The sequence below is a fragment of the Mycteria americana genome, chromosome 3, assembly GCF_035582795.1.
Source record: "Mycteria americana isolate JAX WOST 10 ecotype Jacksonville Zoo and Gardens chromosome 3, USCA_MyAme_1.0, whole genome shotgun sequence".
NCBI lineage: Eukaryota > Metazoa > Chordata > Aves > Ciconiiformes > Ciconiidae > Mycteria > Mycteria americana.
In genome coordinates, this window is record NC_134367.1 from 121,057,287 (window position 1) to 121,072,401 (window position 15,115).

The following is a 15,115-nucleotide window of genomic DNA, read 5'->3' on the forward strand; positions in this document are numbered from 1 at the left end:
CATCACGTAAAGTGCATTGTGTATCCATGGAAAGCAATTAATGTTCAATAGGAAAAGTTTGCCCTTACAAAGCATTTTTCCACATTCCTGCATTGCTGCAGCAATCTCTTTCTTTCCTTACATGCCACCACCAGTCCTTCTCACACAGATGTGCATCACCCAGAGATGTTTACTATCTATCTGGTTGTAACTGTGTCCTTGTAGTCCTTCCTTACAGCCTGACTCTGCTCCCTCTGCCTCTTCTCTGACTCGGGTGGAAACTCTTCCTTGCATGTCACGTTTTGTGGGACATTTTTGGACTGGTTTAGGCTGCAAGTGGGAACTCGGCCCACTGCAGGGAGAAGGGATCAGTCAGAGGGAAACTATCACCATGATCCTTTCTGATCTGTAAAGAGCAGCTTGAAGAAATACTCTCTCTACAAGAACAGCACTCAGTTTAAAGCAGGCTTACAGCTCTCTGCTGCTTTCAGGTCTATTTTACTATGGATTTTGCTTCAAAATCAGCAAAATTACCTGTGGACTCACCTAAACTAACGCTGGATGAGAGTGCAATGTGAGCAGGTTGTGCCTGGCCTCAGAGCCTCTACTTACACCTATCCTGGGGCCCTGATGGAGCAGGGGGTACAGCCAGCTACAATGGCCAGTGCTGGGGGCTTCTCGAACTGCTAGCCCAGCTGGTGTTTTCATCTGCTCCCTTTGTACCGCAAACAAGAAGAAGGACCTGGTCTGAAACCACACGTAAAAATAAGGAGCTCTTCAATTTATATTTCTGAAGTCAAAATAGACATGTAGGATAGCAGGAACTTTCAAGCCCCCATGAGTACCAATATAAAGAAAGTTTTAATCACTGCTATTTAAAATAATACAAAGCAAAAGAGAGTTAGGATGTAAGTAAACTAAAGTATAGGAGACAGCTTTCTAGGCAAGCTGAGTAGCGTAAGGAGTGGAAGAATATCATCGTGGCAACTCTTAATGTGAAAATGGTCAAGGATTACTTCACAATCTTGTATTAGCAGGTGGCTGGAGCCATTTAATCAGGCATCTTTTCTATTCCTAATGCCTATAATTATCTATTATAAAGACAAGGTCAAACTGGCACATGAGATTTTTCTTTCCCCACCCCCAACTTGAAGGGGGGCAGGGCTACCAAATTTTGGAAGTCTTTGCTCTCATAAAGAGAACTGCAGCTATCCAACTTGGGGAATTGTAGCAGAGATAGTACCTGAGGATCCTTGCCTTGGCTAGGATTACTCTGGGCTGTGCAGTGCATGCTCAGGACTAACCACTCCTGTGTCATGCAGTTACTACAAAACTGGAAGTAGCTAAAAGAAAAGCCAGCATGCTCAGATGCTTATCACAGCAGCATGGTGCTACTCAAGATTTAATCTATCAATATAAAAAAAACCCCACCAAATTTAAGCGATGCTCACGATCTCTTCCATCTCAAAGGAGAGAAGAGGACGGCAAAGCTGAATCCAAATGATCTTGCACAACAGATTCCCTGATCCTGGTAAAGGCGAAGCTGATTTAGCCATTATGTTGACCTGATTTAAATCTGCTTAAAGTTAATGGTGGAAACATTTCCAGTTCCAAACATAAGGCAAAAAAATGCTATCCTACAAGTACTTGAGGTATTCTCAATACCAGAGGCAACTCGAGAATATTTTTTAAATTAATTTTCTTCTGAAAGTACTTTTTTTCCCAAAACTGATTTTTATTTTAAAACTGTACTCACTTTCAAAACTCTCATGTAACTAAAAACTGTTTGCTACCTTTCCCATCTCATTGTTGGGAACTGCCTGAAACTTTGTTTAAAAACAATTGCAAACTCCTTAATATATGTCATGTTTTTATATTTCTTCATCATGCATACCACTGATCCACCAAAATAAGGTATATCTCAGACACAAAAAGTTGCTTTAAAACTAGTTTTTAAATTTTTATATCCTTTTCTTCTGAATGAGTGGAACTTTTAGTTGTTTTTCTAATACAGTAATGTAACCAACTTGTGCAGGACCCATCTATAAGCATCAACATCAGCAGGCATCAACTTACATGAGTAATTTAACATTTGCATACGGGTAAAGCAGTTTATCTCCTGCAGACTGCAAATTACTAATAGTATTGACTGTTTCTTTTGCCCCAAAATAGGGTGTCAGATCACTGTGTGCAGAAGCTTTGTCCTGGTTTTGTAAATATCGCACTTTGACAACTGCAGCACCAGGAACCTGAGGCACACTGAATGAAATGCAAACAGACTTATCTGTTAGTAAATAACTTCAGTTAGGTGATGGAAAAACCAGAAATAAAATGTTTCTTGCTTTCTTCAACCCTCTCCTTCCTCTCACAGTTACATATTGCATTTTCCCTGAGTCGAAAATGAGAAGTTTAGGATGGGGTGGCACCCCTCCGCGCCCCGGAATAGCCTTTGTGTATCATGGTTGTTGTCACACTGACACCTAATGGCAGATATGAACTAGAGTATTACGGCTGATTTCCCAGGGGTGTGTTTTTACCCTATGTTGTAAAAATTCCTTCAAATTATAGAAAATAAGTAAGCTTAGAAAATGGACTTCACCTGACTGTGTGGTTAACCTCTGGGAGGGCAGCACTGGAAACGCAACACCAGCGGGGAAAAGCTGAGGGCGCAGTGCTGGATTAGCACGACAAGAGCAAGGAGCTGTGGCATGGGACTCGGATGCTGCCGAAAGGATGGGCAGCCCATCACAGAGAGCTCACACAGTCCCCAAAGGAAAACAAAAGCACTGAAGGCTAAAATGAGCTGGCCAAAGTCCTCCAGTAAGTTGGTGATGGCTGGAAAGGTCTAAATTCATCCAGTCCTGGTCCTGCTGTATTGTTTCTGATCCTGACAAGTGGGCAGCAAAGCTCTCAAACACACAAGGGAATAGGTTGGGACAAGTGTAGTTGATAATAATATATGAAAACAAGGCATTGACTAAAGCTCATGCTTCCTTCAGAAATTTTTGAGGAAATCAGGAATTTTTCCAGAATGTTTTACTCTTAAAATTATTTATTATGGTGATCAGAGTGGAGTCCTGTGGCCTTAATTCTTCCCTTACATACCTAAGAGGCAACAGCAGCACAGTCCGTGGGACCATCTGGGCTTACGTTACAGCAGACTATGCCCACACGGGCTCCGTATCCGCAGCTGTGAGCTAAATATCTCACCATTTGGTGGCTAAAAGCAAGGGCCTAAGGTAAGCACTTCGTGGCTGTTTTTCTTTGGCCACAATGCATCCTATATAGTAAAATAAATAATTAATTGTAGCCATATTGTTTCATCTGGTTAGTAAAAGTTCGTATTATTTAGGCAGAGGTGTGGTGAAATTTAGCAATGAACTTCCAGTGATGATTCAGGAGAAGTTTAGACTGGGTCCCAAACCCTTCCTTCTGTGGGTTACATGGTGCAGTCAGAGGGTGAGTTCATGTAAGGCTCCTGATGGTTCATGAGCAGCAACACTTCCAGCTGATGTAAGACCAAGTCCTGGGGTTATTCTGCAAGGTCTCTGGGATGGCCCCAGAATCTGCTCTTCACCTGGTGCACTTCAGGCATATTTGGATATCTCCAGGGGGGATTTTCAGCAGTAAGAACATTAGCAAAGGAAATTACTAAATTTAGCAGAGGTATATGAATAGCCATAGTATGATGTAGCAGAAGGTAGGCTACATCAAGGAAAAAACGTAAGCTAGCAGTTGTTATGAAACAGTGTTATATTTCTGAAAAAAACAGAAGTCACGCATAGGTTTTTAATGTAATTCTATATGAAAGAATTCTACGTCTTCCGCGTTCCTTTACAGTGAAAATTTTTAAACTATCAGGTAAGTGGTTAATCCATGGGATCTAATTTATGTGAGAACTACACCCTGACTTTTTACTGATCTTGTGGTATGCAAGGACTCAAAGCTGTGCTCAGAGCCATCACTAGCGAAGGACAGCAAGAAAGTCCTTGTAACTCCTGCCACTAGTTCCTTATGAGAAGCCCAGGCTGAGCTCTGAGCACCATCCAGACAGGGCTGGTACAGTCAGACATGGCAAGCCTCCCCGCTGACATCAAACACAGCCTTGCAAACACATTTGAAAGGGATCACTTTAAATATGGGCAAGAGCTGGGAAGGGGAAGCTGTGCCCTCCCAGAGGGCAGAGGAGAAGCAGGGACATGGGTGCTGGGGAGCCCGAGCTCCCGGGGAAGGTGGGTGCTATAGGCCCTGGGCTGGGAGGGCAGGAGGCAGAAATCAAGCATCTGTTGCATCTCTGGTTATCATAAAGATGAAAAGGTGGGACCTGCAGTGTACCTGCAGTAAGAAACTTATTACCATACATGCTTCTAAGTTATTATTAATGATATCTTTTCATCATATTATAATAATTTGCCATTTCATAATATCGACATTGCAGGGATAACCAGTGCTGCCTCACAATTTATTTTTAAGATTGAATTTTACAGTTTGAAATCTAGCACAATTCAGGAATGTTGGTATCTTGAATGCTGTGAAAAATATTATTGAAGGGCAGATATTTTTAATGCATGAGTTCAGGCGTTGCAGCAGTCTCATGGCACTGCGATTTGAAGTAAAAAGAGGTCTCAGTGCAGACTAACCAACAGGAAGGATATTTAGGGAAAAGAGATTTCAAATAGCTGAAATGAAATACAGAGTGTATGTTGAGGGAAGAAAAAAGTCATTTATTCTGGGTGTACTTACTGCCTTGTATAGGCACTGCTGATCAGTTTTTCACCAGTGCTTTTTCTTAAACAACCCATTTCTTTTCTTCTTCTGGCCCAGTTTGGCACTTTAGAAAGTGCAAGACTGACAACAGCGATGGGTGCAAAGCTTACTTTCGGGCCCTAAGGGCTTTCACCAGCGATATCCTGATTAGAATGACACCAGCCCTGAGACAGGATTTTAACAGGGAACTTGATTTTGTAAGGCTGAAAGCATTCAACAAGAACTAACATCAGGTCATCAAACACCTTCACTTTTGTTGCGGGAGTTTTTCAGGGGTGAACTGTCAAGCAGTCTCTTGTGCAGGAGTCTTTGGAGGAAAACAGCCTCAACCTCTGATTTTGCCATGGGCAATTCCATGGTATCCCCACTTAAGAGCCTGTGGTGTGGCCGGGGAGTGTAGAGAAAGAGGAGGCAATAAATAAACAGTCCTTCAACATTTTTGTTTGTTTGATCAGAAACCAGATGTGCAAAGATTCTCATATTTACAAGAGTTGGTCCTACTGAGCACAGGAATCTACACCCTTCTCCTGATGTTGACTATGCTGTATTTGATCACTACTTCTAGAACTCACCCACACGGGGAATATTTGGTGATAATTCTTCAGTAGGCCATTATAAAAAGACTTAATGTTGAAATATTACAATTGAACGTTAAATTGACACCTCGCGTCAGCCCACCATTATACCTCTTTTCAATTCCTCTGCTGTCATGCCACTAATGTGACGAATTGCAGCCTGTCACATCACGTTACGTTATGCAGAACAAACAGGACAAAACACATACCAACTGCCATGCAAATATGTGTTTGCCAACTCTTTTCAGTGCATAGAAATGCAACCGGCAAGTTCCCTATCAGAAAACTAGAGGCTCAAGGATGGCTCTAGGGTGTGTGAGACAAACATGCCTCTGACACACCATGAACATACAGATACGCAGCTCTCAGCCAGCTACAGCAATTATGAAAGCACCTCCTGCTGTGATTATTTCTTGTTCCTTCAGAAAAAAAAGCAGCAGCGGATTCTGTGGCTGCTGATGTCATGAAGGAAAATATAAATACGTAATAATTAATCCAGCTCTTGTGTTCAGATTTGGAGCTATTTTTATGACTGGCCAGATTTTGGCTGTGTATGTGTAAATATAACACCCACTTATGTACACACACACGTGCATACTATGAGATGTGTGAATATACATTATGTGGCTTTTAACTGCAGTCTTTTAGCCTACATGTGGGCCTTTTGAAGCTAATGGGAGATTTACCAGGGGCTTTTTCACAGAGCTGTAGGCAAGACTGGAATCCAGCACATGTGAATATTATACTATAATGATATAGTGTAAATCATCTAGTTTGACCTACAGTGAATTAGAGGCCATTAAATTTCGTCCAGGTATCCTACACCGAGCCAGAAAAACTTGTGTTTGACTAATGCATAAATTGTATTTGGTTAAAACCTATTTCCCAGAAAGGTATTCATTTAGTCTCCATGCAAAGACACTTTCCCTGCATCAATTTCTTTGATAGTTTGCTTCAACAGTTATTTCAACTATGTGTGCTTTTTATTTAAATTGACTTCAGTCTATGGAGTCAGTGCTGAGAAGTCAAATTCCTACTTAAATTCCTAGCTATTATGTCAATGGATACTTGAGTACTGACTTGCTTCTCTTTACTTCAATGCCATGCCATGAGCATCCCTTTGAGATCTTTTATGCTGAACTACTCTTTATCATGTAACATCCTCACCCAAGGAATCTCTCTGTGAATTGTTTTCACTTTTGTAACTTACTTCTTGATATGTTGCCATGGAAAATAAGTTGTTTACTTGGTAATTAGTGTCATCCATTCTCTATTGTCTGTGTGCATCAACTTTGCTGGAGGTTATAGGGATAAGATGGAAATATACTGAAAAGATCTGAGATGAGAGACCTCAAATACCTTGCAATAACCTAATTGTTAGTAGAATAAATACAGATCAGACACAGACAACTCCTTTCAATTTCCAGCATTTGGAAATAAGTGTAATTTTTCCGTTTATAAACCAGCCACAGTACGTGGCTATAGATACAAAAAAATTAACTCCCTAAAGGTGGCTCTTCCAGTTACTGATTTTTATTTTTTTCTACTCAACACATCATTTAAGATGAAGGCAAAAAATAGCTAATCTATGACTTCTGGTTAAGATTTTTTCATACTAAATAGGGCATAATTTTACTGCTGACAGTTATTACAAAATATGGGGAACATTAAAATTAAAATCTTAAGGAGAATAGTGTCTTCACTTCAGGCATATAGTGATGCTTTTTAAATCAGGTTCTGTAGTGGGCAAGATTACGTCATGATAAAGAAGGGAAAAAAATGGAAGGCCATGCTTATTCTAAGGCTTGACACAAAACTATAAATCTCTTTCAAGGGAAGATACACAGATCTTTGTGTAGCCCTCTGCAGCTAAGCAAACCAGCTAGCCTTTGATGTACTTATAATTATTAGGGGCTAAGGATTATGTCTTTAGGCAAAGCTGTCTGGCAGTGGGAAGGTATAGATCAAAACTGACATCATGACACAAGCAAGCGGAGAGGTGAGATGAGGTGGAGCCAAAAATAGTTTGGCATTACTATAGACCTTAAGTAAAACAAATGACTCCACTTCTCAAAAGGAACACAAGGAGGGGAGCAATTAGTGCCTGTAACTTCTCGATAGAGTAAAATCCTCACTACTAGTTGGAAAATTAAAAATGTAATCAACAAAAAGCTAAACATCAGAATAAAGAAGAAGATTCAGCAGATCCACTTAGTTATATGGAAACATACTGTTACACTCCCAATGAGGCAGGTATGCCGGGCCGTGAATTCAGAACTACCACTGCAATAGGCTCCCATGCCATGAGTGCTGGGTGCCACCTGCTCCTCTTGAAACCAGAGGACTCAAGCAGTCCACATCAAGTAGAGCATCCTTCCAAACCAGGCTCTTTGTCATTTTTTTGTAGAGGGCAGGAGTTCTGGTAATGCCAGGCCTACACGTGAGCTTGTTATTTGCTAAAATCCCTCATCCAAACCCCACTGAAGATGGTAGAAATCTTTTCATTGTGTTTAGTGGGCTCTGCATCAAATGCTGTGTGTGGTTTTATACATGCAGGAGAGTGTACACACGAGCACAGCTAAATCATTTAAAATTAGAATGGATCTTCAAAGACACTCATCTTGTGTGGCAGAAAATTTAAAAAGTGCTTGTGGAAACTAATTTCTTGCCATAGGTTAACTGCCAATCATACTTAAAAAACATTTTTCATTAAAAATGTTTTTCTGGCTCTCTGGGGAACAAAGTCACATTATTAGAAAAATAAAAGCAAAGGATTTGATTGCAGAGGTTTTGATTGACTTAAACTGAAAATCTAAATAAATAAATAGGAGATCTAACACTTACACTGAAGGGAGCAGAGCTCCAAAACACTGTAGCATAAACAGGTGTCCCCTGAGTCTTCGCAGATCACAGTTTGTATGTGTATTGGATAATACCTTTTACCCATTCCATAAACATGTTATGCAGTGAAATAAAAATCATGCCATGAAATAAAAGGCTAACATTCTCAGTTAACTTGAAACTTGATAACAAGAGAAAGATGTGTGTGCCAAGGAAGAGTAGGAAATGAAGAAGGCTTTGCCATCAGTGTCAGAGAGGGTACGTGAGGGTAAGGAAGAAGGTAAGGAATAGGTTTCATCTATCTATTGCTTGATAGATGAAAGGAGTCATTATGGATCAGAAGAGGAACAAATGTTATCAACTAGGCTAATGCAGGGCCAGAGAAGGTTACAAAAACAGGGGGACAATTCTAAACATGGTCTTGAAATGCAAGCAGGCTTGCCAGGACTGTTAGGAATAGGGGAAGATCTGAGTAAATTACAAGTGATTTGGAGGTAGCAGACTGTATGCAAGACCAGACTGGTGTCTCAGACACACTGTATGGAAGACAAAACACTATAGCATGTGTCATTATTAATTATCACAAAGAACATGTAAGCCATTCAATATAAAATACTATCACAGAACTAAGAAGAAATTAATAAATTCTCCACTTAAGGTTCAAACTGGTGATGTTCCTTGCCAGTAAGGTGAAACATTTAGGCCCCTACAGTTTGAATGTCATTTTATGAACAGTGTGGGAAATTAGACCTCAGACTCTGCGAGAACTGATAAGATTTCCTATCTCACTTGCAAACATTATGGAATATTTCCAGAGATGTTTTAAAATTCTATTTTAAGTGGAAAAACCTCAAGCGCTTTCATGACATTACTGAACCACCAAAATGTTAGTCGGTCCTATCTAGCATTTCAGAACAATGCAATTATCTCAGTATCAGTGTTTTTATTAAGATACCTCTGTTAGAAATGTTGCCTAAACATTAGTGTAACTAATATTCTGAATTTAATTCTAAGTAGAAATACGAGGTTTCCCAATTTGCCTTTCAACTATGCAGCAGTTATCTGTCTTGTCACAACATGAATCCCTTTTGGGTGAAAGATACTGATTTGAAGGTTAAAATAATCTTGCTAGGCCCTAATGTAATTTGTTGGAAGTTGGCCTTGGGAAACTTTCTGACACTGACTACATATGCTCTTCATTGGATATTCATTGAGCAATGATGTCTGAAAGGCTGCGTTCTTCACCTCCGTGATCATTATTAGTTATGGCATTTTTTAACAGGCTATGCCATGTCAGTTCTTTGCAACTCAAGTTTTACATTAGCAACCTACAGTTTACAACACTGAACAGACGCACTCTTCTACCACGGACAATATTGTACCTGGTTATTTGTGTTCCAGGAGCGTATATGTGAGGCTACACCCATAAACAGAATTTATTAGTAAGCCTACAAATATTGTTAATATTGAAGAAAGTCCTCTCTGTTTTAATCAAGTGAAATGAGGTGCACAGAATGTATTTTAGGCAAGGCTAAATGAGAACTCCCTGACCTCGTTAAGGAACCCATAGATCTACTACAGAAATAATTCAACAGGAAATCTTTGGCAGAGGAAACCACAATATCTATGGCCCCTGGTCTGCTGATCAAATGGGAGTGGGGAAGCAGGAGACAGCTAATGCGGTCTCTGAGATGTATGGTACCATTACTTCAATCTTCTCATGCCTCAAGATGCATTTTCACAGGCTGTCAAACATAAAATCTTATGAGAATAATTTTCTTTAGAAGATTTTAATCAGTTGAGCAAAATATCTGATTCTGCCAAAACCATAGCAGGGAATAGCAGCAAGCTCACTTGACACTTCATCTTGCTTAGCAATATTGTCATGAAACTACTATGCTCTGAAGGTCTACAGGTGTTTTTACCACACACACCCAGACATTCTTGGCTTTGATGGTGGCTTCTTCAAAACAGTGTATAGCAAGCCATGATCATGTGAGGAACTGAGAAGAGCTAAAATTCAGAAAATTTTAAAATAATCAATCTATTTCTAGTTTTATCTTGACACAAATCTTGATCTAATATATGTGAGGAATCTACCAATGATTATAGAGCTCTGGGTAACATCTATAAATTTAAGCTGAAATTATATTGTCGTTCTACATTATTTGTAGGAGCTTGAAACTTTTCCAAAAGTCTGAGTTTGAAATATATTATGTTTGAAGTGAGCCCTGTACACAGAAATATTTTGACAAATTAAATATATCTGGGGCAAGATGGAGCACTCTCAAGGGCTTGGGAATCAGCCAGGAGCACTGACTCATGTTATTTTCAAGTAGTGTTGAGCTGAGTTTTGGGGGTGGGCTAGCTCAGGAAATATCATCAGATGTTGATATACGAGAATGGTTCACATTTGTACTATTTAGGACCAAATATTATACTGTAATATAGATATGACATATGCTGAAGAGAGGCCAGATATTATCTAGGGAGGTGTTCAGTATAACTTGGGATCAATAGCACTGATTGCACCTTGTTGCCTCTGTTTGCTTAGGTTGCTGCCTTCTTGTAGAAGTCTGAAATGTGTGCTGAAGAAGTTTGGGGTTTGATCTGGGAAGTGTGACCATTGGTGAACTGAGTGGCTGAAAGCCCCAGAGAGCAGGGACTAGATGAAGAAGACTGGGCTTAGGAGATGGTTAGGGGACAGAGACTTCTTTGAAACTGCATTCTAAAGCTTCTGGCTCTGGCATGAGTTTTTCTCCCCGTTAAAATGTTAGATAAATATAGTAATTTACATATAAAGCACTTGTTATCTTTTGTTTTCACTGGGTCCACAGAGTTCATGCCTCATGACACCTTTTTTGCTACAACAGTTTATGAAATAAAAACATCATCAAGAAAGGACATTGGAATAAAGTATAATAAAACAAAACATGTGGCTGAGATTTCACGTGTTTAAGATGAGATCCAATCTGCAGTGAAATGAACTCATGGGAGATTCTTGTTTATTTTCATATAGAATGAACTGGATGCAAATTCATTACTGTTTATAGACTGAATCTCAGTGACAGTTTGTCCCAGGGGCATTGAAAAGTATTTTAAACCATTCTGATAATGTTAATTATTCAGCAAATGAGAACACTTTAAAGACTTTATCATATAAAATGACTTTAATAATTTATGCTTATTGGGCTTTACAGATGTAACTGTAGGACTGCTCTGACGGAGGGGAAGACTGTGTGTCTACACATTTGTAACTGAACTGTAGTAACGTGTATTACATCTGATATGCAAGTAAGACATTTGTGATCACCTCAGGTTTCTTCCCTATCCCTTTCTTTGCGTGTGTTTATAATACTATATAAGGCTCTCAGTAAACTTAAAAATAGCCTAGCTTCAGAAATCTAGTAATAGCGTTAGCTTGCAAGGAATTGAACGAAGACACAGATTAAGGCTTAAATTTTCTGCATTAAGTGTAAGAAAATAGATAGTGATCAGAGATAAGTCTTAGGTATTTTAGTTATATTAGGTGCAGAGGACAACTACCTAAGAAGTAAGAGAAGAGAAAGCAAGGGAGATGTAACTGTACACTTTAAAGAGTGCCCAGTAACAGATGACCAAAACAGATCTCGGTTTTGGCAATTCTAGTGGTGAAAGAGCTTGCCCAAAGGCCCAGCTGTGGTGCAAAAAATGCCTGAAGTGACTTAAACTTGAAAATGAAAGACTCTGAAGAAAAGAGTTCAGGACAGGCACTGCTTGATTTCTACTCTGCTGCAGAGGGAAGGAGGTGATACTGTATTGCATAGCCTTGAAAGTCATGGATTTATACAATATATAGAAATAGCCACATAAATGCACATACCGCCTCTCTGCATTTCTATATATTTGAATGGCATTTGCTTGCAGGCTCCTGGTAAACACCGAGATGTACAGTTCTAAAAGAATCCTATGTTACCCAAGATCTCAAAGGTTTTGTGACTCCTTCTGAGTCTTAATCATATCCTACTACTTGGCATGGGACAAGGACAAAAGCTCAGTAATTTCCTCTAATGTTCAAAGATGCAGTAGAATAAGCAAACCAGCACTGTGCATATTTTATACAAACATTTTGTGTTCTTTTTTTTCCCTTTGTCTACTTTCTGTCTGCTGGAGGTCAGCTTAGACCCCTTCTGCTTGGTTCATGCTATAGGCCCAAAATCAGAATGGTCTACATAGTTGCATACACCTCTTCATGACAATTCAGAGGAAACACAAACAGAAAGTGAATGAGTTATGAGTTCCCCTGCCTGAAAAGTTGTCTGTGTTTGAGCTATTAGTCTAACCCTGCAATTTTTGCATCGATATTCCTTATGGAACTGCAGGAATTCCACTGCATGCAAAGCTGTTACTTTAAAGCCAGGATATGAGCCTGTGTTCACATCAGTAAATGTTTCATCTGAATGCTGCCAAAGCATTCATTATGTGACTCCAGTTATTGGCACAGTGTGCATGAGCAAATATTTAGAGGTGAATAAGATTGCCATACCTGGCCTTTAACACTGGTATGAACAAAGATTTTCAGATTCAGTCCTCTTGCACTCAGTTCAGTTTGTACAGCCTGAACTTTTCTATACAGCCATAGTATAAATCTTTTTTGCTTCGTATCTATTGCATTGACACAATCCTCACATGCATCCTGAAAGGCAAAGCTATGTTATTTTTATAAGCCTCCCTCTTTAGTTATGAATAAAAATACTGTCTCACTTTCAAAGAAAACAATGCAATCGAAACAATAACTCCCCTACAAATATAACACGGTGTTGTACAGGACAAGTATTGATTAAAACAAAAAGGCCTTTTTAAACACCATTAATTCTTACCAATTCTAGTAGTTATTGATTCTGCATCAATGTCATTAGCCTTTTTCTTTGCCACTTCAGCTAGTGCCAATTCACCCTTATCTAGTGCAACGTAATGGATGTCCTTTGAAAATAAAAGAGAGAAAAAAAGATTAATCTAAAATGAATCTCATAGGAGTAACAAAAGGGATTTTTAAAGAAAGAGGTTCTTTTATTATTTAGATAACAAACACAGATGGAACTGATGAACCTACCATTACATTTTAATTCTCTCCCAATGCAAATTTATCTTACTTGTGCTGTTGAATACAGCAATGAATAAAACACTGACCAATCACGCACTGATAAAAGTGAAGCTATTGACTCAGTATATGAAAGAAACCAATCTGTCTGCTTTTAAGGTAACTTCTGTTGGTGCAACATGAATTAAGAGAGGGTTGATAGGAGGTGGCTCTGTGTAAACCAGATCTGAAGTACTGGAACTCTTCTGGCTAACAGCCCCTATTTGAAGTGTGTTAAGGTTTCCACCTAGTACATGAGTTTTGGGGTAAAGCTCTTTTGGGACTAATTTTTGCTTGGAGGTTGTCATGTTACACACACTGTTCTTTGAGTAAGGTGATGGTGGTCCTCTTTGTGCTGATATTGGAGCAAACAATGGAGTAATAAGAGAAACAATGGTTGCTCAATGGTTTTAACACCCACACAGGTGACATGATTCCTGAGTTACTCTTGAACCACAAGGGGCCAATACTGCTGGAATACTTGCTGGAAATATTGACCTCTGCATACCATAAAAGCAATTATATTCTCAGTAATGCAGAAGATTTCAGGTGAAACTGTCCTTCTCAGTGTGAGTTTACTGCCACATTCATCAATACAACAGAAACTCTTACAGGAAAAAAGTGACCTTACTCCAGAAAGAGAAGCTAGATGAAAAAAGGGAGAGTAATAGTGTTAGGAGAAAAAGATGCTGCTTTTACTATCCCCTCATTTAATAGTAATAATAAAAAAATTAAAACAAAAATAAGAAGCAAACTGAGAATGCTAGGGAAACTGACACTGATTATGCAGGAAAACCTGGTACTGACTTGCAGGATCCCAACAGTCTGCAGGAGACGGCAACATTTTCTAATTGCAAACACAGGTGTGACTTAAAAAATGTGCAAGTGTCTTGGAGCAAAGTAATGAGTTACGAACTTGTTGCGAACTCTCTACTTCCTCTCTTTGTAGGTCTAACATGGTTGTCAGGAGAAAAGGGTCTGAGTAGCAAGGTATGATTTCTATGAAGATTAAACAGTAGATATTGTCAGCTTATTTAGATAACAATAGAAAACCTAAGGGCTCTTGAACAAGTCTGAACTTACAAAGATTTGAATGTATAGGCAGATTGTGTTCACCAATTTAAAATACATTCTGACGATGCTTAATGACTGTCTTTTTGTAGTTTAAACTAAGGGAAGTATTGTATACTTCAATGCAATTTTAAATAATAAACTTGGGGAGGGGATGGAAACAACTGCAGAAAATGACAAAGTTCTTTCAATTAAGAGGTTGTGCATGCTGTGTGTATCAAAACATCTGTTACTTTCAGATCTTGGTTTTGCCCATGTTTTCTGTTTTGAGTAAAGAAACGTAAAGATGCTACATATCCATCACTAACTAACAGGGGCCTTGTAAGAAATAAAGATATAGCAGTAGGCTGTTAAGTGGCTTTCTTCGTGGTTCCTCAAGTTGCTGTCATAAAGAATTTTTTTTAAAAAAGTAGCTCTTGTCTCTATCTCTAAACAAGCTTTAGAAAGAAAAGATTACAGATATAAAAACTCCTAATTAGACAATTTCAGATCAAACTTAGGTGTTCCTTATTCAAATAAGCCAGCAAAATTGGATTTTTCTAAGAATTTAGCTAGAAAAAAAATCTAGAAAATAAATAAAAGAGAAAGAAGAAACACTGGATTACAGTGTGCCTTAAAGAATGACAGAAAAAAAAATTAAATTAGCTGAATATTCATTACAGATTTTTTCACACAATTAACTAAGAATTTGTCAGTCCAAAGATCATGTCCCTCTCAAAAACAATGGTGACAATAAAAACAATTTCCAGCTGCTTATCAGGAT

General features: G+C 38.9%; 1 protein-coding gene across 7 annotated transcripts in view; it reads right to left on the minus strand.

The window, feature by feature from the left end:
- Positions 1-15,115, minus strand: part of WDPCP (WD repeat containing planar cell polarity effector) — a 160,223-nt gene that overhangs the window by 29,554 nt on the left and 115,554 nt on the right. For all 7 annotated transcript variants that reach the window (XM_075496813.1, XM_075496811.1, XM_075496812.1 and 4 more), the window contains one exon: positions 13,022-13,124. In XM_075496813.1, the coding sequence (XP_075352928.1) occupies positions 13,022-13,124 (103 nt within the window). The remainder of the gene's footprint in view (positions 1-13,021; positions 13,125-15,115) is intronic.